Below are 23,510 nucleotides of genomic sequence, written 5' to 3'. Positions count from 1 at the left end.
AATTATGTATTCTGAATTAATTCATATAACCACAACAAAACCTTCAGTATCACAAACATGTCCCAGCCTGGTGCAGTGGCACAGTATGCACTCAGTAAAATCTCATGGCAAAGTTTTGGTAGTGTGCATGTAAAAGAGAAGCTATGGAGTTTGGGTTGTTTGTGGTTGCTTTCTTAAGCTCAGTGATAGATCTGTTGATATCCAGGACAATTGCACAATCTCTTTTGAGTGGCTTATTTACTGTAACTTATAGAGGGAAAAAGACACCATTATGAAAAAAAACCTGTACAAAATCTTCATGTTCCCTATAAAATTAATGCCCAGGTAAGAAAGAAGTCAACATAAATGCATATACAACCTTCATTTAATGTCATTTGTGGTACTGTAGACCATTTAGCATGGCATAATTGATTCTAAAGGAAATCGGAATTGGCTCACCCCCTCTCACGAGCACACCAAAATCACAACTGCTGAACAACCATCAATAAAAAAAGACTGGAACCTACTTAAAAAAAAAGATATTCTACATCCAAAGACATAAAGAAGAAACCACAAGAGATGCAATATGATCAAATCCCATACCACCTGGGTGGGTGACCCACAAACTGGGGAATAATCATACTGCAGAATATCTCCCACAGGACTGAGAGCTATGAGTCCCACATTAGGCTCCCCAGCCGAGGGGTCCGGCATCGGGAGGAGGAGCCCCCAGAGCATTTGGCTTTGAAGGCCAGTGGGGATTGATTGTAGGAGCTCTACAGGACTGGGGGAAACAGAGACTCCACTCAAGGAGGGTGCACACGAGGTCTTGTGCACATCAGGACCCAGAGCAAAAGCAGTGACTTCATAGAAGCCTGGGCCAGACTTATCTGCTGGTCTTGCAGGGCCTGCTGGGGAGGTGGGGTTGGGAGACGGCCGTGGATCTCTCTGGGGTCATAAAATATGGTGGCGGAAATAGCAGGGAGTGCACATCTACTTGAACTCTTCCTACAGGCAGACATACTGCTTGGATCAGTAGCAACAAGACCTGGCCTGTAGGCTCCAGTGCTGGGATGGCTCAGGCCAAACAATCAACAGGACAGGAACACAGACCCACCCATCAGCAGACAGGCTGCCTAACACTAAAGACAGTCATCAAATCACAAGTGAACAAAAGAGGAAAGGGAAAAAATGACCTACAGAAACAAACAGCAATAAGAACATACATATCAACAATTGCCTTAAACATAAATGGATTAAATGCTCCAATGAAAAGACACAGACTGGCTGAATAGATACAAGAACAAGACCCATATATATGCTGTCTACAAGAGACCCACTTCAGATCTAGGGACACATACAGACTGAAAGTGAGGGGATGGAAAAGGTATTCCATGCAAATGGAAATCAAAAGAAAGCTGGAATAGCAATACACATATCAGACAAAAGACTTTAAACACTGTTAACAAAAGACAAAGAAGGACACTACATAATGATCAAGGAATCAATCTAAGAAGAAGATATAACAATTGTAATTATACATGCACCCAACATAGGAGCACCTCAATACATAAGGCAAATGCTAACAGCCATAAAAGGAGAAATTGAGAGTAACACAATAGTGAGGAACTTTAACACCCCACTTTCAAAATGGACAGATCATCCAGACAGAATATCAATAAGGAAACACAGGTTTCAAATGACACATTAGATCAGATAAACTTAATTGATATTTACAGAGCATTCCATCCAAAAACAAGAATACACATTCTTTTTAATTGCACATGGAACACTCTCCAGGATAGATCACAGGCTGGTTCACAAAACAAGTCTTAGTAATTTAAGAAAATTGAAATCGTATCAAGCATATTTTCCAAACATAACACTATGAGATTAGAAATCAACTACAAGAAAAAAAACTGTAAACACTGTAGTGGAATAACTGAGGACATGGAAAGGAGACATGACCCATGAGGCCCCCCCCACCAGCAAACTGGGGGCTGGCGAATAAGCCAGAACTGCAAACAGTCCTGATTGCTTTGAGCACCCCCCCCCCAGCAAACCGGGGGCATGCGAATAAGCAAGAGTTGTGAACAGTTCTGAATGCTTTGAGCGCCCCCCCTGGCAAACTGGGGGCCTGCAAAGAAGCATTGAGTGCTTTGGGCACTGATCCATGAGATGTCCTCAGTATAATCAGAGTGGTGGGAACGCAAGGAAATGTCCTTGTGCTACTTCAGTATAATCAAAATAATGGTGGGAACTTTGTGCTGCTTTTGCGCTCAAGGACGAAGCACGGCAGGTGCTCATGAAAGCCAATTATTGCTTGTATAATTAATAAAAACATAGGTTGCTGCTTTGGCACTTCTGAAATGTTAAGAAAACAAGTCTTAAAGTGTAAATCTAGATAATGCTTTTTTTTTTTTTTTTTTTTTTTTTGGGGGCTTATAATTTTTATTTCCTCAGCTGTAAAAAAATTTTTTTTTTTTAAACATCTTTATTGGGGTATAATTGCTTTACAATGGTGTGTTAGTTTCTGCTTTATAACAAAGTGAATCAGCTATACATATACATATGTTCCCATATGTCTTCCCTCTTGCGTCTCCCTCCCTCCCACTCTCCCCATCCCACCCTTCCAGGCTGTCACAAAGCACCGAGCTAATATCCCTGTGCCTTGCGGCTGCTTCCCCCCAGCTATCTACCTTACTACGTTTGTTAGTGTGTATATGTCCATGACTCTCTCTCGCCCTGTCAAAACTCACCCCTCCCCCTCCCCATACCCTCAAGTCCGTTCTCCAGTAGGTCTGCGTCTTTATTCCTATCTTACCCCTAGGTTCTTCATGACATTTTTTTCCCTTAAATTCCATATATATGTGTTAGCATACGGTATTTGTCTTTTTCTTTCTGACTTACTTCACTCTGTATGACAGACTCTAGGTCTATCCTAGATAATGCTTTAATAAAAGTTACCACAGCAAGATAGACGGCGCTACTTTGCCTGAGCGAGCGGCAGCCCTCTACTGCTGTGCTTTGGCACAATTCATCTCGTGTGATGAGCTTACTTTCGGCCCTGTCCTAAGAATAAATTACAATACTTGGTGCCCGAACAGGGACCTGAAGGTAAGTAATCGCGTGATCGCGGGACCGAAGGGGAAATTGGTCCGCTCAGAGTAAGCGAAACCTTCGGCAACAGTAGAGGAACTGTAATGGGGAATTCCCATTCAGTAGAATTTCAATACATTAAACTCCTGAAACAGTTATTACGGAGTTCAGGAGTGAAAGTGAAACAAGAATCTTTTGATGAATTGTTTGCGCTGGTTCGTAAACACTGTTACTGGTTTCGACCTACTGGTCATAACCAGTTGAATTTAAAAGTTTGGAAACAGGTTATGCGAGCCTTAAGAAGAGCTGATCAGCGTGGAGACCCTATATCTTTCCGTGTTTGGTCTCTTTGTAAATTAATTTCCCTTTCCCTGGAACCATTACAATCTGAAACTGAAAGTGACTATGGGGCGCGTCCTCAGCGTCCGAATTCTGCTCTTGATCATTCTGCTGCTTTTCCTACTCTGTTTCGTGAGTCTCCTATAGAGGACTTTCCTCCGCCTCCTCCCCTTGTGTCTGAGACAGGAGAGGATTTTTCGGATTCCAGTGATGAAGGGACTTTTTCTGATGGTAATAAAGATCGGGAGCAGGCTAGCAAACAAAATGAAATGCCACTTTCTCAACAGAATGAGATTTCTGATATACTTTCAAAGTTAAAAAATTTGATGACTAAACTGGAAGAAAATAAAAGCAATACTACTACTCCTTCATATCAGGAGCCATGTCTTACTATTCCTTCGGCTCCTCCTTAGAATTAGCAGCTTATCCTGTTGGAGCCTCTCGTCAGTTTCGCTTTCCTCTAAAACCTGAATCTAATAGACTGTTGTTGGAAGAAGAGATGAATAAACAAGAAAAGCAATATTCTAAATCAGTTTTTGCTTTCCCTATTGTTAGACAAGCTATGCCTGCTAATAATCAATTTCCGAATGGATATGTAAATGTTGAGTATAACCATCATGATATAAAAATTTTTTAAATGCTAAAAGAAGCCATTAATGCATATGGGATGCATTCTAATTATGTTCGGGGACTCTTGTCTGGTTATGCTACTGAAAACATGTTAAAAAATTGATATGTTTTCGGAAGCATACCTAGATAGAAGACCTTGAAATAGTCACTGTGAACTTTCTCCCCAGGCTGAACAAGAACTTAAATGGATAGAAAAACATATACATGATGCACAATTGGATCAGACTGAATCTCTCGATCATTTACGACTTATTGTATTTCATACTCCTCATTCTCCTACTGGTTTACTACAACAACAAGATAATGTCATAGAATGGATATTTTTAGCTCATAAAGCTCAAAAGAAATTACAATCTTATGTACAAAAAATAGCTGATATTATTATTAAAGGTAGGTTATGATTAAGGCAACTATATGGTCAGGACCCACATGAACTTATAGTCCCTTTTTCAAACAGAGAAATACAAACCCTTTTTCAACTAGAGGATAACTGGCAAATTGCCTGTGCTCATTATATAGGTAAAACACATAATCATTGTCCTTCTGATAAACGTTTGCAATTTTTGAAAAAGACTAATTGGATTTTGACAAAAATAGTTCAATTAGATCCTGTTATAGGACCAACTTTTTTTACTGATGCCAATAAAACGGGAAGAGCAGGATATGTTAACAGTCATGATCAAAAGGTGTTACAATCTCCATATGTTTCAGTTCAAAAAGCAGAACTATTTGCTGTAATACTATTGTTACAAGATTATCCAATTGCTCTTAATATAATTACAGACTCTCAGTATGTGGAATTTACAGTTAAAAATAGAGACCGCTTTTATCCCAAATAATGGATCAGAACTGCATTCTTTATTTTTGCAAATACAACATATAATTAGACTACGTACTGCACCACTTTATATTACTCATATTCGTGCTCATACTCATTTACCGAGTCCATTGGCAGATGGAAATGATTTTATTGATACTTTAGTGGGTACCGTACAATTATGATGTTAGCTACAGCAGAACATCATAGCTATCATACTAATGCCAGAAGATTGAAAAAATAAATTTAATCTTACATGGAAACAAGCAAAAACTATTCTCCGTACATGCCCGCAATGTGCTGCTATTAATCAACCTTGTTTGAATATTGGAGTTAACCCTAAAGGCTTATCTGCTAATGCTATCTGGCAAATGGATGTAACTCAATATCCTGGTTTGGGAAAGTTAAAATATATTCATCATTCTGTAGATACCTACTCTCATTTCTCATGGGCAACTCCATTATCTTCTGAAAAAGCGGATGCTGTAATAACTCATTTATTAGAAGCTTTTGCTGTATGGAAATTCCCAACAGTATAAAAACTGATAATGCTTCTGCATATCACTCTCAAAAATGTCAGACTTTTTTTGCCACACATAATATACGGCATGTTACAGGTATCCCAGGAAACAGTACGGGACAAGCGGTTATTGAACGACAAAACGGCACTTTGAAAGAAATGCTTATAAAACAAAAAGGGGGAGATGAGGTACAAAGTCCTAGGAAAAGAATACATATTGCTTTATTTACTCTTAATTTTTTGAATCATGGAGAAGATGATCTTAGTGCAGCTGACAACATTGGACAAAAATAAGTACACAAGAACTTAGACAGCCTGTTTTTATATTAAATGAAAATACTAACACTTGGGAACCTGGCGAGGTTCTTCGTTGGCGTCGAGGATATGCTTTTGTTTCTGCAGGAGCTGAATCCTATTGGGTGCTGGCTAAGAAGATAAAGCTTCGGGATGGCAACTAAGCGTAGGCTTGATGTGATGGGAATGACGAAGGGATTTGCGGAGATGGATTTGAGCAAGAGAGCATTCCGTGTGCCATTGGATCAAACAAAGAGGGCGTCTCCATTGACTTGGGGGCAAGTGAAAAAGTTTGCAGGCACTGCTGAAAATCTTGTCATTACACAGGGTAAACCCCTCACTAGTACCAATCTTTTTGTAGCTATGTTGGCAATGTTGTCTGCACAGGTAATAAGCATATCAGCCAATGAGATAAATTGTACTAACCATACTTATTGGACTTATATTCCTAACCCTCCTCTTAATATGGGAGTTACCGGGTGGGATGCCCCAATTCTCGTATATGTAAATGAGTCTGGATGGTTGCCTGGTCCTTTTGATGACAGAGGCCCTTTGAAGCCGGAAGAAGAAGGAAGGATAATAGAGAATTACACGGTGGGTGTTAATGGACCTTCTATTTGTATGGGAAAGGGAGATCATTGCCTTAAAATGAATTATCAGGCATGGTTAAGTGTTGTCAAAAATGAAAGCAAATATCATGGGTTATATCTTTTGAGTGCTTATAGTTTTAAAAGTTGTAATTCCACTCTTAATGAAAATGTTTCTGCACCTTATTTGCCTCCATGCCAGGTGCCTCTTATGGATCGATTATCGGATTGGGTCCATTGGACTTGATGCCGAGGAGAAATGGCTCGGGTTCTTGTTAATACTTCTTGGGGAAGCGTCACTGATTGAAGCCCTTTTGGCTCTGCCCAAGGAAAAAAGGGTTTGAAGAATTTATACTGGCATAAAGAGGATAACACTATTTATAGCAATTCTATTAATGATACCATAGTATGGCATGCTGGAGGGTTTTCTCCTCCTGGCCCTCATTTAAATGGATATCCTATCCAAAAGGACTTATGGAAGCTTATGGCAGCTCTGAGAAAGATTAATGCCTGGGTAGGACATATGGTTAACAAATCTGAAAATCATAGTTTGATTTTTCATAAAGATGTTACTCGGTATACTCGTAGTTGTGTGAAATTACCTTATATATTGTTAAAGGGACCAGCTGTATGGAATGAGACTCAAGGTATTATAATGTGTAAAAATTGCTCTCTATATACCTGCATTAACTCTAGTATTTTAACATATCTACTGAAAGTTTGTATATCTTACGAGCTCGGACAGGTCTTTGGCTTCCTGTCAATCTTGGAAGGGAATGGCAAGAATCTCTTCCTATGGCTGTTTTGCAATATTTAGCTGATGCATTAAAAAGAAGTAAAAGATTTGTAGGAACGTTGATTGCAGCTGTCATGGGTATTAGAGCCACAACAGCTTCTACTGCAGGATTGCTAATGCTCATTATAATAATAATCATATGTTTAATTGTAGCCCGACGATGAGTGAAAGCTACTCGCCATGCAACATCGCAACAAGCTGCTGTGTTTTCCTTGATGCTGCACAAGCTGCAAAATAATTCCATGTAGTTTAGTACTGAGAGTAATGCTGCCGTGTTCTCCTTGATGCTGCAAAAATTGTAAAACAAAAAAGGGGGAAATGTAGTGGAATAACTGAGGACATGGAAAGGAGACGTGACCCATGAGCCCCCCCACCCCCCACCAGCAAACTGGGGGCTGGCGAATAAGCCAGAACTGCAAACAGTCCTGATTGCTTTGAGCGCCCCCGGCAAACCAGGGGCATGCGAATAAGCAAGAGTTGTGAACAGTTCTGAATGCTTTGAGCGCCCCCCCCAGCAAACTGGGGGCCTGCAAAGAAACATTGAGTGCTTTGGGCACTGATCCATGAGATGTCCTCAGTATAATCAGAGTGGTGGGAACGCAAGGAAATGTCCTTGTGCTACTTCAGTATAATCAAAATAATGGTGGGAACTTTGTGCTGCTTTCGCGCTCAAGGACGAAGCACGGCAGGTGCTCATGAAAGCCAATTATTGACTGTATAATTAATAAAAACATAGGTTGCTGCTTTGGCACTTCTGAAATGTTAAGAAAACAAGTCTTAAAGTGTAAACCTAGATAATGCTTTAATAAAAGTTACCACAGCAAGACAGATGGCGCTGTTTTGCCTGAGCGAGCGGCAGCCCTCTACTGCTGTGCTTTGGCACAATTCATCTCGTGTGATGAGCTTACTTTCGGCCCTGTCCTAAGAATAAACTACAACAAAACACACACACACACACACACACACACACACACACACACACACACACAAACGTGGAGGCTAAAGAATATGCTACTAAACAACCAGTGAATCACTGAAGAAATCAAAGAGGAAATCAAAAAATACCTAGAGACAAATGAAAATGAAAACAGGACAATCCAAAACCTATGGGATGCAGCAAAATCAGTTCTAAGCAGAAAGTTTATAGTAATACAAGCTTGCCTCAGGAAACAAGAAAAATCTCAAATAAATGACCTAACCTTACATCTAAAGAACAAACAAAACCCAAAGTTAGAAGAAAGAAATAATAAAAAATCAGAGAAGAAATAAATGAAATAGAGATGAAGAAAACAATGGAAAAGATCAATGAAACTAAAATCTAGGTCTTTGAAAAGATAAACAAAATTGATAAACCTCTAGCCAGACTCACCAAGAAAAAAAAGGGAGAGGGCCCAAATCAATAAAATTAGAAATGAAAAAAAGTTACAACCAACACCACAGAAATACAAAAGACCATAAGAGACTACTACAAGTAACTATTATGCCAATAAAATGGACAACCTAGAAGAAATGGACAAATTCTTAGAAAGGTACAATATCCCAAGACTGAACCAGGAAGAAACAGAAAATATGAACAGACCAATCACAAGTACTGAAATCGAGTCTGTGATTTAAAAACTCCCAACAAACAAAAGTCCAGAACCAGAAGGCTTCACAGGTGAATTCTACCAAACATTTAGGAAGAGTTTACACCTATCCTGAAACTATTCCAAAAAATTGCAGAGGAAGAAACACTTCGGAACTCATTCTATGAGGCCACCATCACTTTGATGCCAAAACCTGACAAAGATACCACAAAAAAAGAAAATTACAGGCCAATATCAGTGATGAATACAGACGCAAAAATCCTCAACAAAATACTCGCAAATCGAATCCAAGAATACATTAAATGGATCGTACACCATGATCAAGTGGGATTTACCCCAGGGTTGTGAGAATTTTTCAATATCCACAGATCAATCAGTGTGATACACCACATTAACAAATTAAAGAATAAAAACCATATGATCATCTCAATAGATGCAGAAAAAGCCACTGATAAAATTTCACATCCATTTATGATAAAAACTCTCCAGAGTGGGAATAGAGGGAACATACCTCAACATAATAAAGGCCATATAATGACAAACCTACAGCTAACAACATAATCAATGGTGAAAAGCTGAAAGCATTTCCTCTAAGATCAGGAACAAGACAAGGATGTCCACTCTCACCAGTTTTATTCAACATAGTTTTGGAAGTCCTAGCTACAGCAATCAGAGAAGTAAAAGAAATAAAAGGAATCCAAATTGGAAAAGAAGACATAAAACTGTCACTATCTGCAGATGACATGACACTATACAGAGAAAACCCTAAAGATGCTACCAGAAAACTACTAGAGCTCATCAATGAATTTGGTAAGGTTGCAGGATACAAAATTAATATGCAGAAATCTGTTGCATTTCTATACACTAACAATGAAAGATCAGAAAGAGAAATTAAGGAAATAATCCCATTTACCACTGCATCAAAAAGAATAAAATACCTCTGAATAAATCTCCCTAAGGAGCCACTTTGAAAACTACACAATGCTGAGGAAGAAATTGAAGATGACACAAACAGATGGAAAGATATGCCGTGTTCTTGGATTGGAAGAGTTAATACTGTCAAAATGACTATACTACCCAAAATAATCTACAGATTTAATGCAATCCCTGTCAAACTGCCAAAGGCATTTTTCACAGAACTAGAACAAAAAATTTTTTAATTTGTATGGAGACACAAAAGACCCTAAGTAGCCAAAGCAATCCTGAGAAAGAAAAACAGAGCTGGAGGAATCAGGCTCCCTGACTTTGGACTATACTACAAAGCTACAGCCATCAAAACAGTATGGTGCTGGCACAAAAACAAATACCGATCAATGGAACAGAATAGAAAGCCCAGAAATAAACAAACACCCCCATCGTAAATTAATCTATGACAAAGGTGGCAAGAATACAGAATGGAGAAAAGACAGCCTCTTCAATAAGTGTTGCTGGGAAAACTGGACAGCTACATGTAAAAGAAATTAGAACACTCTCTAACGCCATGCACAAAAATAAACTCAAAATGGATTAAAGACCTCAATGTAAGACCAGATACTATAAAACTCTCAGAGGAAAACATAGGCAGAACACTCTTTGACATAAATTGCAGCAATATCTTTTTGGATCCACCTCCTAGAGTAATGAAAATAAAAACAAAAATAAACAAATAGGACCTAATAAAACGTAAAAGCTTTTGCACAGCAAAGGAAGCCATAAACAAAATGAAAAGACAACCCACAGAATGGGAGAAAATATTTGCAAATGATGCAGCTGACAAAGGATTAATTTCCAAAATATACAAACAGCGCATGCAGCTCAATATCAAAAAAAATAAACAACCCAATCAAAAAATAGGCAGAACACCTAAATAGACATTTCTCCAAATAAGATATACAGATTGCTGAAAAGCTCATGAAAAGATGCTCAACATCACTAATTATTAGAGAAATGCAAATCAAAACTGCAGTGAGGGGCTTCCCTGGTGGCGCAGTGGTTGAGAGTCCGCCTGCCGATGCAGGGGACGCGGGTTCGTGCCCCAGTCTGGGAAGATCCCACATGCCGCGGAGTGGCTGGCCCGTGACCCATGGCTGCTGAGCCTGCGCGTCCGGACCCTGTGCTCCGCAACGGGAGAGGCCACAGCAGTGAGAGGCCCGCATAGCGCAAAAAAAAAAAAAAAAAAAAACTGCAGTGAGGTATCACCTCACACTGGTCAGAATCGCCATCATTAAAAAGTCTACAAACAATAAATGCTGGAGAGGGTATGGAGAAAAGGGAACCCTCCTACACTCTTGGTGGGAATGTAAATTGGTACAGCCACTATGTAGAACAGAATGAAGGTTCCTTAAAAAACTAAAAATACAAAAAAAAAACCCCAAAACTAAAAATACAGCTGGGCGTATATCCAGAGAAAACCATAATTTGAAAGGATGCATGCACCCTGATGTTCATTGCAGCACTATTTACAATAGCCAGGACATGGAAGCAACCTAAATGCTCATCGACAGATGAATGGATAAAGAAGATGTGGTACATATATACAATGGAATATTACTCAGCCATTAAAAAGAATGAAACAATGCCATTTGCAGCAACATGGATGGACCTAGAGATTATCATACTAAGTGAAGTAAAACAAAGAAAGACAAATATCATATGATATTGCTTATATGTGGAATCTAAAGAGATGATATTAATGGACTTACTTACACAACAGTAACAGACTCCCAGACTTCGATAACAAACTTATTGTTACCGAAGGGGAAAGGTGTGTGTGTGGGGGGGGGGATAAATTAGCAGTTTGGGATTAACAGATACACAACCCTATATATAAAATAGATAATCCACAAGGACCTACTGTATAGCACAGGGAACTCTACTCAATATTCTGTAATAACCTATATAGGAAAAGAATCATTGTATGTATATGTATAACTGAGCCACTTTGCTGTACACCTGAAACTAACAACATTGTAAATCAACTATACCCCAATATAAAATAAAAATTAAATTAAAAAAAATAAGTGAATGGTGGCACATTCCTCCCAAAGAAGGACCTGCTCCCTCTGCAGAGGCAGCCACACTTTGATTCCATGGATTGGAGACCAACTGCAGGACAACCCTGGGAGCCATGAGCTGAATATGGCAGGGTCATGTGACTGAAGGAGCCTGTGTCACAAGTCAGCAGTGGAAGAGAGTGTCCCCAATCTGGGAGTACATGGATTGAAAGAGGACAAACTGGTCCCACAGAAAATCCATTAAGTGTTAAGACACTGCCATTCAGATAGTGAAATCCAGATCTGTTAGTTTATACCTTGGCTGAGTCCTTTCAGTGCTCTCCCCCCTGTACTACTGGACAGACCCAACACCAAGCAGGGGCAGCAGGAGGGGGGCCTCCTGGCGAGAAAGAGCCCTGTGACCTTTGCAGGCAGGATCAGGCTTCCCTGCTGCTGAAGGAAACTTGAACTCAGGAGAATGAGTCGAGTCCTCCACCACAGCGTGCCCCATCATTACGCCCTGACCTGCTCATGGGCAGAGAATAGGTAGTGGCATGGCACTGCTTTGATCTCCTAGTCTTACTGGCACCGGGTCAGAGTGCTCAGAGCTCAGGCTGGTTTCCTCTGCCTGCAATCAGTGTTTCCACTTGCCCAATGCACTGGATACATAATTAAACTTCCTGTTTGTGCAGAATCATGAGCAGAGCCAAGTTGGAGACACTGTTTTAAAGAACCCAACCCACAGCCTACTGATGGTCTGTCTTGTTGGCCAGGCACTTGTTTGGATTAGCAGGGAGACACTCCACAGGGTTCCTTGTGGTCAGCTGTGGCCCACAGGTATTGGCAACTGGAGACCGAGTGGTGGTCCCTTTGGAGTCATGGAAAGCCTGATGACGGCCACAAAAATGTCTGCCCAGCCTGTTCTGGAGGTGCTGTTCAGTGATCTGGTGATGGTGTATGAATGCTTGAGCCAAGGCCTGGGTCTCTGTGGGTCTCTGGAAGATTCTGGTATATGCTATCCTGATTGTTGTTATCAAAAAAGAGTCAACATACTTTAAGGAGCTAGTAAAAAGAGCTAACAAAATATTTTTTGCTCGGGTTGAAGAATGTTGTAACGTCCATGAGACGATCAGACTGATTCCACAAACTGATGGAGCCCTCAAGTCACCTGGAGAGGAGGCCAGTCCTCTGAATCACAGACTGAATTTGGCAGCATTTAGTAAATATCCAAACAGGTTCACATCTTTATTTGAGGACACTGTAGACCTTCTCCAAAAAGAACAGAAAAGCGAACCCCCTAAACTTTCATTTCATGGAGTAATGATGGCTGGACTTCAAGAACAGACAAAACCACTTGAAGATGCATTAAAATCCTGTCGCTCCCTGGTGACTGATGCGAAAAACATCTTAGAAGCATCTCAGAAGAATGCAGAGCAATTTCAGAGGGAAATCATGGATAGTCTGGATTAAAATACTAATTTTCAGGAAGGCCTGTAACTGCTTTTCCAGAGCTGCCAGGTGGAAGGAAGGAGTGCAAGAATTGAAGGAACAGGAAAAAAATATCTGAGGACTTGAATACGTGAATGAAACAAGTTGTAAACGATAAGGAGAGCCAGTCAAAATATCTAAAACTACACACAGAAAGCATTTTATGTTGGCAACTTGATATTAGACCAAAAGAGTAAATCAGAAAATGGAGATCACCTAGACTATGAATCAGTTGATTTGAAGAAACTCATTGATGCTGTTTACTTAAAAAGGCTTGAATGACAAAGTCAAGGACACATTTTTGAATTTTGTGAAGATAATCAACTGAATAAAGAGCACATGGTCAAATAAAAAGTCATCAGCTTGAGGAAGCATATTTACAGCTTAAAAACTCACACCTTCGAAATGAAATCTAAAAGCTTCAGCTGAAACTTCAAATACCCCTTGAACTACCCTAAGAACGTAATGTAACTTCACAGAAAATCAACTGAGGAGGGAGTTAAACACTTAATAGAGAAGAAACTTCCCAAAGTGAATGAAAACATCAGCTATCTACATCAGAAGTGTGACTCCTACAGGCAGATAGCAGCAGACTTGGAGAACGAATCAGAAAGAACCATTTCCTTCCATTGAAGATGGATTATTAATCACGAGGAAAAAAAGCACAAGGAGGTTGGTTGGTAGCTCTGTCGACTGAGAGAAAGTTCAACGAGCTAAGCAAAGAATATGGCCACAAGGGACAAAAATTGGCTGATGCCGAGTTTAGATCCCAGCTTTTGCCCAGTGGCTCCCCCACTGTTCCACATGCAGCCCTAGGCTGAGGCCTGAGAGGGTCAGAGAATCCCCTGGACCATCAGGTCCCTAAAAAGGAGAATTAAGCTGTGAGGACTCAGGGATCTGGGTCACCTGCAGATTTGATCCAGGTTTGCAGCAGGTGATTCCCAAATATCTACAACCACAATCTGTTTCCTCTCTTTGAGAAGAATAATTTTGATTTACCTTTATAGTTTAACTGCTGTTATTTAATTAATGCTACATTTGTTCTTACTGCCGAAAACAGTGTTTTCCAAATATAGACAGTTTAAATATAATTCTTATGGACACTGTATTCCCACTTCAATTTTATTTCCTCTAGAATCAGATGGTGTATTTTATTTTGATTGAAATTAAAAGTCCACTATACTGGGGCTTCCCTGGTGGCGCAGTGGTTGAGAGTCTGCCTGCCGATGCAGGGGACACGGGTTCGTGCCCCGGTCTGGGAGGATCCCACGTGCCGCGGAGCGGCTGGGCCCGTGAGCCATGGCCGCTGGGCCTGCGCGTCCGGAGCCTGTCCTCCGCAACGGGAGGGGCCACAGCAGTGAGAGGCCCGCGTAACGCATAAAAAAAAAAAAAAAAAAAAAAAGTCCACTATACTAAACCATAATTGAGGGAGGTCTGACATCACTGGATGAAGACATTTGAAACAATAAAGATCAGTTCTATATGCTATGAGTTTTTATTAAATATCTATAAAAGTTACTTAATATTTATTTCAATAAGTTTTAATTGGTTTTAAAAACAATGGAAAAAAACCTCCACAAAAGACCTAAATAACAACACCCCCAGCTAAACTTAGCAATATTTTTATTACTTTAATCCTAAATTTACTGGTTATTTTAGGAGAGTTAACATTTTGCAACCATTTGTTTCTTTTGTAACTTTTCTAACTTTTCCTAGCCTTTATTTTGCTTAAGATATTCTTTGCTGTTTAAATACTTGTACATTTTATGCAGTCAAAAAAGTCTTCATTTATGAAAAAAAACTGCATGTGCTCTCCTGCCAGCAGGCAGTCACTGCTGAAGTGTCCCTTACAAAAGGTGACAGTCATTTCCTCCACACAGGATGCTCTACTGTGATACCCCATCCCCACCATCACAGATGATTGGCCAAGTATTTGTATTTGATCCAAGCTACTATACCAATCCAATGATCTCTCCCTAGAATTAGAATTCAAGACCTAAATAAGCTAAGTGGGTTTGTCGCTGGAGCCATAATGGCATTATATTCAGAGGCTGAGTATATATACCCATTTGGGAATGGATGTTTAAAGCCATCAATGAGCCAGATGAGTAAGCAGATTCAGCCTGTAGAGAGAAGTAGAGCAGGGCAGACCTGTGCAGAGAAGCAAAGACAAGAGACCACATGACCCCAGAAGACAGCAACTGTGTTGGCCCCTTGATATCTTATTTTCACCCTCAATTAAGGCTCCCCAAACGCCTGTGTATACTCCCTTTTTATTGTATTAAATCCTCTTTGGCTTTTTTTTTTTTGGCATAAACAAGAATCATTTATTTATTACAGTTCTGGACACTGGAAGTCCAAGATCAGAGTACCATCATAGTCGGGTTCTGGTGAGAACCCTTCTGAGTTACAGACAGCTAATTTCTCATTGTATCTTTTTTTTTTTTTAACATCTTTACTGGGGTATAATTGTTTTATGATGGTGTGTTAGTTTCTGCTTTATAACAAAGTGAATCACCTATACATATACATATATCGCCATATCTCCTCCCTCTTGCGTCTCCCTCCCACCCCTCTAGGTGGTCACAAAGCACCAAGCTGATCTCCCTGTGCTATGTGGCTGCTTCCCACTAGCTATTTTACATTTGGCAGTATATATATGTCCATGTCATTCTCTCACTTTGTCCCAGCTTACCCTTCCCCCTCCCAGTGTCCTCAAGTCCATTCTCTACGTCTGCATTTTTATTCCTGTCCAGCCCCTAGGTTCTTCAAAACCTTTTTTCTTTTTCTTTTTTTTAGATTCCATATATATGTGTTAGCATACGGTATTTGTTTTTCTCTTTCTGACTTACTTCATTCTGTATGACAGACTCTAGGTCCATCCACCTCGCTACAAATAACTCAATTTAATTTCTTTTTATGGCTGAGTAATATTCCATTGTATATATGGGCCACATCTTCTTTATCCATTCATCTGTCAACGGACACTTAGGTTGCTTCCGTCCTGGCTATTGTAAACAGAGCTGCAATGAACACTGTGGTACATGACTCTTTGAATTATGGTTTTCTCAGGGTATATGCCCAGTACTGAGATTGCTGGGTCATATGGTAGTTCTACCTTTAGTTTTTTAAGGAACCGCCATACTGTTCTCCATAGTGGCTGTATCAATTCACATTCCCACCAACAGAGCAAGAGGGTCCCCTTTTCTCCACCCCCTCTCCAGCATTTATTGTTTGTAGATTTTTTGATGATGGCCATTCTGACTGGTGTGGGGGGATACTTCATTGTAGTTTTGATTTGCATTTCTCTAATGATTAGTGATGTTGAGCATCCTTTCATGTGTTTGTTGGCAAACTGTACATCTTCTTTGGAGAAATGTCTATTTAGATCTTCTGCCCATTTATGGATTGGGTTGTTGTATCTTTACACAGTACAAAAAGCAAGAGAGTTCTTTGGGGTCCTTTTTTTTTTTTTTTTTAAAGAGTATTAATTCTATTCATGAGGTTGGTACCCTCATGACCCCTAATCATCTCGCAAAGGCCCCACCTCCTAATACCATCCCACTGGAGAGTAGGATTTCACCATATGAATTTTGAGGAATGCAAAAATTCAGTCAATAACAATATGGTTGATCAGTTTGACTCAAAATATCAACTTTTTGTGGTAAATGATTACAAGGCAGCTCAAAAGTCCAGCTTTAGTATAAAAGAAGATCTAACACTGTAGCCCAGAGGTGATCTCTTTTCAATCATTTTTTTTTAAATTTTATTTATTTATTTATTATACAGCAGGTTCTTATTCATCATCTGTTTTGTACATATTAGTGTATATATACAACTCTTGAATAAAGACTTGCCTCCCATTACAATGGGACTGTAAAATTCCTTCTGAGGCAACTGTTATGCTGGCACACATTCTTAAGGTCAGTGAGGGGGTTGAGGGGTGGGGGTGGGGTGTAATCAGGGGTTTCTTCTGCCATTTTGACAAGTTAGAGTTAACAGTCTTCACTGGTAAGGTGAAATAAGCTTCTGTTACCACAGTCGGTTAGTCTGATTACCCTACTAGTATTCTTTATGTTTCCACCTATGAAATAAGCCTCTGCACCTAGATAGCTGCCACCTCCTGCCTACTTCTCAGTTACACACCAATAGTAGCTGAACATCTCTTAACAGTTTATAAGGGGAGGGAACAAGTGACTTATGCAGTGGACTCCACAGTCCTTGATAGGGTGGCACCAGCCTCCCAGAGGTAGGACACCCCAACCAGATGTACTCCCCACTCTGAGGAGGAACAGATTTTTCTGACTTCCTCTCCTACTTTTCCTTTAAAAGTGAAAAGTAAAACTAAGATTGAGTTAATAACAATAGCAAACAGTGTGTGCTTTGCCAGGAAGGAAGAAATTTTCCTCTACCGTTCTGGCTGGTCTAGGAATTAAATTGACTTGAGAGAGATTAACAGGAGAAAATGAAACAAAAAGTTCAACAACATGTATACATGGGAGAGAGCCAGAAAAACTGAGTAACTCACCAAAATGCAAGAATACATATGATTCTTTCAAAGTGAATGAAACTGGCTCTTTGGTACAAGATGTAAATTGGTAATTTTCGAGTACAAGTTGAGATTGCAAGCGATCCAGGAAGATGGAGATACTGTTTAAGCAGTGTACCATCTAGTGGCCAAAGCTTGAACAGATTGCTCTGTGAAGCAATCAATGTCTCCCACCAAAAGGGCCAAGGTGCAGAGGAAAAAAGGTTAAATTAATTTTATCGTGATACCCAGAAGAATAGAAATTCATAATTTTAATAAAGGCTTAAAACAATAAAAGAAAATTTAGAGTATTAATTTTCTAGTAGGAAGTTAGACTTTCTTTTTTTTCCTGTACAAGGAAATTAATAAATAATTTCTTACGTTGAACCCAGACTCTATAATAGACCATGCATAAAGAAAATTATATTCTTGATGCAAACAAATATCATTTACTTACTGTCCTTAATGAAGACAATTTCACAAGGAAAAAAAAAGGAAACAAAATCATGATATCCCAAATCGCTTGCCTGAATCACTTTAGTACATAGAAGATAAAAGGCAAAGATTTGTCCATCAAAAGGAATCTTCCTTGTGGAAATACTGCAAAATGATGAACTTCCATGGTCATCTTGAAGTTGGATTAAGAAGAAAGGATGTAGTAAAAACCATTTTACACATTCACCATAATAAAATTCAACAACACTGCCTGGAATTTGCTCAATTATTTTAGATACATGATTCAAACCATAACGTTTCTCCTAGCTTATGCAAACCAACTACCAGTTAAAGACATCAGCCTTTCGGCCAGGATTACACAGTGAAATGAAATCATCATCTGGGAAATGGGGAAATGGTGCTATAAGGGTCCCAAGAAGGATGTTAAGAATTAAGTCTTAGAAACTTAGAACCTCAGATTTGGAAGGAAACTTTAAAGATCATCTTGTCTGAGCTCAGGACATTGGTCCACAGGAGACCTCCCGGCTCCATGTAATATCAAATGGCAAAAACTCTCCCAGAGATCTCCATCTCAATGCTAAGACCCAGCTCCACTCAACGACCAGCAAGCCACAGTGCTGGACATCCTATGCCAAACAACTAGGAAGACAGGAACACAACACAACCCATTAGCAGAGAGGCTGCCTAAAATCATAATAAGATCACAGACACTCCAAAACACACCAGCGGATGCAGTCCTGACAACCAGAAAGACAAGATCCAGCCTCATCCACCTGAACACAGGCACCAGTCCGCTTCACCAGGAAGCCTACACAACCCACTGAACCTACCTTAGCCACTGGGGGCAGACACCAAAAACAATGGGAACTACAAACCTGCAGCCTGTGAAAAGGAGATCCCCAAACACAGTAAGTGAGGCAAAATGGGAAGACAGAGAAAAACACAGAGATGAAGAAGCAAGGTAAAAACCCACCAAGCCAAACAAATGAAGAGGAAATAGGCAGGCTACCCGAAAAAGAATTCAGAGTAATGACATTGAAGATGATCCAAAATCTTGGAAATCAAATGGAGAAAACACAAGAAACGTTTAACAAGTACCTAGAAGAACTAAAAGAGCAAACAAACAATGATGAACAACACAAAAAATGAAATTTAAAATTCTCTAGAAGGAATCAATAGCAGAATAACTGAGGCAGAAGAACGGATAAGTGACCTGGAAGATAAAATAGTGGAAATAACTACCACAGAGCAGAATAAAGAAAAAAGAATGAAAAGAATTGAGGACAGTCTTAGAGACCACTGGGACAACATTAAATGCAGCAACATTCGAATTATAGGGGTCACAGAAGAAGAAGAGACAAAGAAAGGGACTGAGAAAATACTGAAGAGATTATAGTTGAAAACTTCCCTAATATGGGAAAGGAAATATTCAATCAAGTCCAGGAAGCGCAGAGAGTCCCATACAGGATAAACGCAAGGAGAAACACGCCAAGACATATACTAATCAAACTATCAAAAATTAAATACAAAGAAAAAATATTAAAAGCAGCAAGGGAAAAACAAAAAATAACATACAAGGGAATTCCCATAAGGCTAACAGCTGATCTTTCAGCAGAAACTCTGTAAGCCAGAAGGGAGTGGCAGTACATATTTAAAATGATGAAAGGCAAAACCCTACAACAAAGATTACTCTACCCAGCAAGGATCTCATTCAGATTCGACAAAGAAATTACAACCTTTACAGACAAGCAAAAGCTAAGAGAATTCAGCACACCAAACCAGCTTTACAACAAATGCTAAAGTAACTTCTCTAGGCAGGAAACACAAGAAAAGGAAAAGACCTACAAAAACAAACCCAAAACGATTAAGAAAGTGGTAATAGGAACATACATATCGATAATTAGCTTAAATGTAAATGGATTAAATGCTCCAACCAAAAGACATAGACTGGCTGAATGGATACAAAAACAAGACCTGCATATATGCTGTCTACAAGAGACCCACTTCAGACCTAGGGACATTTATAGACTGCAAGTGAGGGGATGGAAAAAGATATTCCATGCAAGTGGAAATCGAAAGAAAACTAAGTAGCAATTCTCGTATCACCCAAAAGAGACTTTAAACACTATTACAAGAGACCAAGAAGGACACTATATAATTATCAAGAGATCAATCCAAGAAGAAGATATATAACAATTGTAAATATTTATGCATCCAACATAGGAGCAGCTCAATACATAAGGCAAATGCTAACTGCCCTGAGAGGGGAAATCAACAGTAACACAAATATAGTAGGGGACTTTAACACCCCACTTTCACCAATGGACAGATCATCCAAAATGGAAATAAATAAGGAAACACAAGCTTTAAATGATACATTAAACAAGATAGATTTAATTGATATTTATGTGACATTTCATCCCAAAACAACAGAATACACTTTCTGCTCAAGTGTTCATGGAACATTCTCCAGGATAGATCGTATCTTGGGTCATAAATCAACCCTTGGTAAATTTAAGAAAACTGAAATCATATCAAGTATCTTTTCGCACCACAACGCTATGAGACTAGATATCAATTACAGGAAAAAATCTGTAAAAAAAACCCAACACATGGAGGCTAAACAGTACACTACTTAATAACCAAAACATCACTGAAGGAATCAAAAGGAAATCAAAAATTACTTTGAAAAAATGACAATGAAAACAAAACGACCCAAAACCTATGGGATGCAGCAAAAGCAGTTCTAAGAGGGAAATTTATAGAAATACAATTCTACATCAGGAAACAAGAAAAATCTCAAACAACCTAACCTTACACCTAAAGCAATTAGAGAAAGAAGGACAAAAAACCCCCAAATTTAGCAGAAGGAAAGAAATCATAGAGATCAGGTCCGAAATAAAGGAAACAATAGCAAAGATCAATAAAACAAAAAGCTGATTCTTTGAGAAGATAAACAAAATTGATAAACCATTAGCCAGATTCATCAAGAAAAAACGGGAGAGGACTCAAATCAACAGAATTAGAAATGAAAAAGCAGAAGTAACAACTGACACTGCAGAAATACAAGGATCATGAGATATTACCGCAAGGAACTCTATGCCAATAAAATGGACAAACTGGAAGACATGGACACATTCTTAGAAAAGTACACCCTTCCAAGACTGAACCAAGAAGAAACAGAAAATATGAACAATCACAAGCAATGAAATTGAGACTGTGATTAAAAACCTTACAACAAACCTAAGCCCAGGACCAGATGGCTTCACAGGCGAATTCCATCAAACATTTAGAGAAGCGCTAACACCTATCCTTCTCAAACTCTTCCAAAATATAGCAGAGGGGGGAACACTCCCAAACTCATTCTATGAGGCCACCGTCACCCTGATACCTAAACCACAGATGTCACAAAAAAATAAAACTACAGGCCAATATCACTGATGAACACAGATGCAAAAATCCTCAACAAAATATTAGCAAAGAGAATCCAACAGCACATTAAAAGGATCATACACTATGATCAAGTGCAGTTTATCCCAGGAAAGCAAGGATTCTTCAATATATGCAAATCAATCAATGTGATAAACCATATTGACAAATTGAAGCAGAAAAACCATATGATCATCTCAACAGATGCAGAAAATGCTTTCAACAGAATTCAACACCCATTTATGATATAAACCCTCCAGAAAGTAGGCATAGAGGGAACTTACCTCAACATAATAAAGGCCATATATAACAAACCCACAGCCAATATCGTTCTCAGTGGTGAAAAACTGAAACCATGTCCACTAAGATCAAGAATAAGATGAGTGTGCCCACTCTCACCACTCTTATTCAACATAGTTTTGGAAGTTTTAGCCACAGCAATCAGAAAAGAAAAAGAAACAAAAGGAATTCAAATTGGAAAAGAAGAAGTAAAGCTGTCACTGTTTGCAGATGACATGATACTGTACATAAAGAATCCTAAAGATGCTACCAGAAAACTACTAGAGCTAATCAAGAATTTGGTAAAGTAGCAGCATACAAAATTAATGCACAGAAATCTCTTGCATTCCTATACACTAATGATGAAAAATCTGAAAGAGAAATTAAGGAAACACTCTCATTTACCATTGCAACAAAGAGAATAAAATATCTAGGAATAAACCTACCTAAGGAGACAAAAGACCTGTTTGCAGAAAACTGTAAGACACTGATGAAAGAAATTAAAGATGATACAAATAGATGGAGAGATATACCATATTCTTGGATTGGAAGAATCAACATTGTGAAAATGACTCTACTACCCAAAGCAATCTACAGATTTAATGCAATCCTTATCAAACTACCAATGGCATTTTTCACAGAACTAGAATAAAAAATTTCACAATTTGTATGGAAACACAAAAGACCCCAAATAGCCAAAGCAATCTTGAGAAAGAAAAATGGAGCTGGAGGTATCAGGTTCCTGGACTTCAGACTCTACTACAAAGCTACAGTAACCAAGCGAGTATGGTACTGGCACAAAAACAGAAATATAGACCAATGGAAGAGGATAGAAAGCCCAGAGATAAACCATGAACTTATGGTCACCTTATTTTTGATAAAGGAGGCAAGAATATACAGTGGAGAAAAGACAGCCTCTTCAATAAGCGATGCTGGGAAAACTGGACAGCTACATGTAAAAGAAAGAAATTAGAACACTCCCTAACACCATACATAAAAATAAACTCAAAATGGATGAAAGACCTAAATGTAAGGCCAGATGCTATAAAACTCTTAGAGGAAAACGTAGGCAGAATACTCTATGACATAAATCACAGCAAGTTTCTTTTTGACCCACCTCCTAGAGAAATGGAAATAAAAACAAAAATAAACAAATGGGACCTAATGAAATTTAAAAGCTTTTGCACAGCAAAGGAAACCATAAACAAGACGAAAAGACAACCCTCACAATGGGCAAAAATATTTGCAAATGAAGCAACTTACAAATGATTAATCTCCAAAATTTACAAGCAGCTCATGCAGCTCGGTATCAAAAAAACAAACAACCCAATCAAAAATGGGCAGAAAACCTAAATAGACATTTCTCCAAAGAAGATATGCAGATTGCCAACAAACACATGAAAGGATACTCAACATCACTAATCATTAGAGAAATGCAAATTAAAAGTACAATGAGGTATCACCTCATACCATTCAGAATGGTCACCATGAAAAAATCTACAAACAATAAATGCTGGAGAGGGTGTGGAAAAAAGGGAATCCTTTTGCACTGTTGGTGGGAATGTAAATTGATACAGCCACTATGGAGAACTGTATGGAGGTTCCTTTAAAAACTAAAAATAGAACTACCATACAACCCAGCAATCCCACTACTGGGCATATACCCTGAGAAAACCATAATTCAAAAAGAGTCATGTACCAAAATGTTCAT

The 23,510-nt window shown here is 39.0% G+C and overlaps 1 protein-coding gene and 1 long non-coding RNA gene across 4 annotated transcripts in view; one reads left to right on the top strand and one right to left on the bottom strand.

Moving 5' to 3' along the window:
• Nucleotides 1-23,510, bottom strand: part of LOC116756137 — a 139,081-nt gene that overhangs the window by 60,693 nt on the left and 54,878 nt on the right. The window lies entirely within an intron of this gene.
• LOC116756136 (endogenous retrovirus group K member 25 Env polyprotein) lies at nt 3,019-7,420 on the top strand. Of its 2 annotated transcripts, none has more exons than XM_032636417.1 (2): nt 3,019-3,096; nt 5,787-7,420. In XM_032636417.1, exon 2 carries the CDS (start codon nt 5,832-5,834, stop codon nt 6,510-6,512), a length of 681 nt encoding a protein of 226 aa, XP_032492308.1. In that variant the 5' UTR covers nt 3,019-3,096; nt 5,787-5,831; the 3' UTR covers nt 6,513-7,420. The 2 variants fall into 2 exon arrangements, with proteins under 2 accessions (XP_032492308.1, XP_032492309.1); XM_032636418.1 differs by lacking the exon at nt 3,019-3,096 and having other exon boundaries at nt 5,815-6,272; nt 7,215-7,420.

The sequence above is a fragment of the Phocoena sinus genome, chromosome 6, assembly GCF_008692025.1.
Source record: "Phocoena sinus isolate mPhoSin1 chromosome 6, mPhoSin1.pri, whole genome shotgun sequence".
Taxonomy (NCBI): Eukaryota; Metazoa; Chordata; class Mammalia; order Artiodactyla; family Phocoenidae; genus Phocoena; species Phocoena sinus.
The sequence above is the reverse complement of the archived record's forward strand: the minus strand, read 5'-3'. Positions and strand labels throughout refer to the sequence as shown.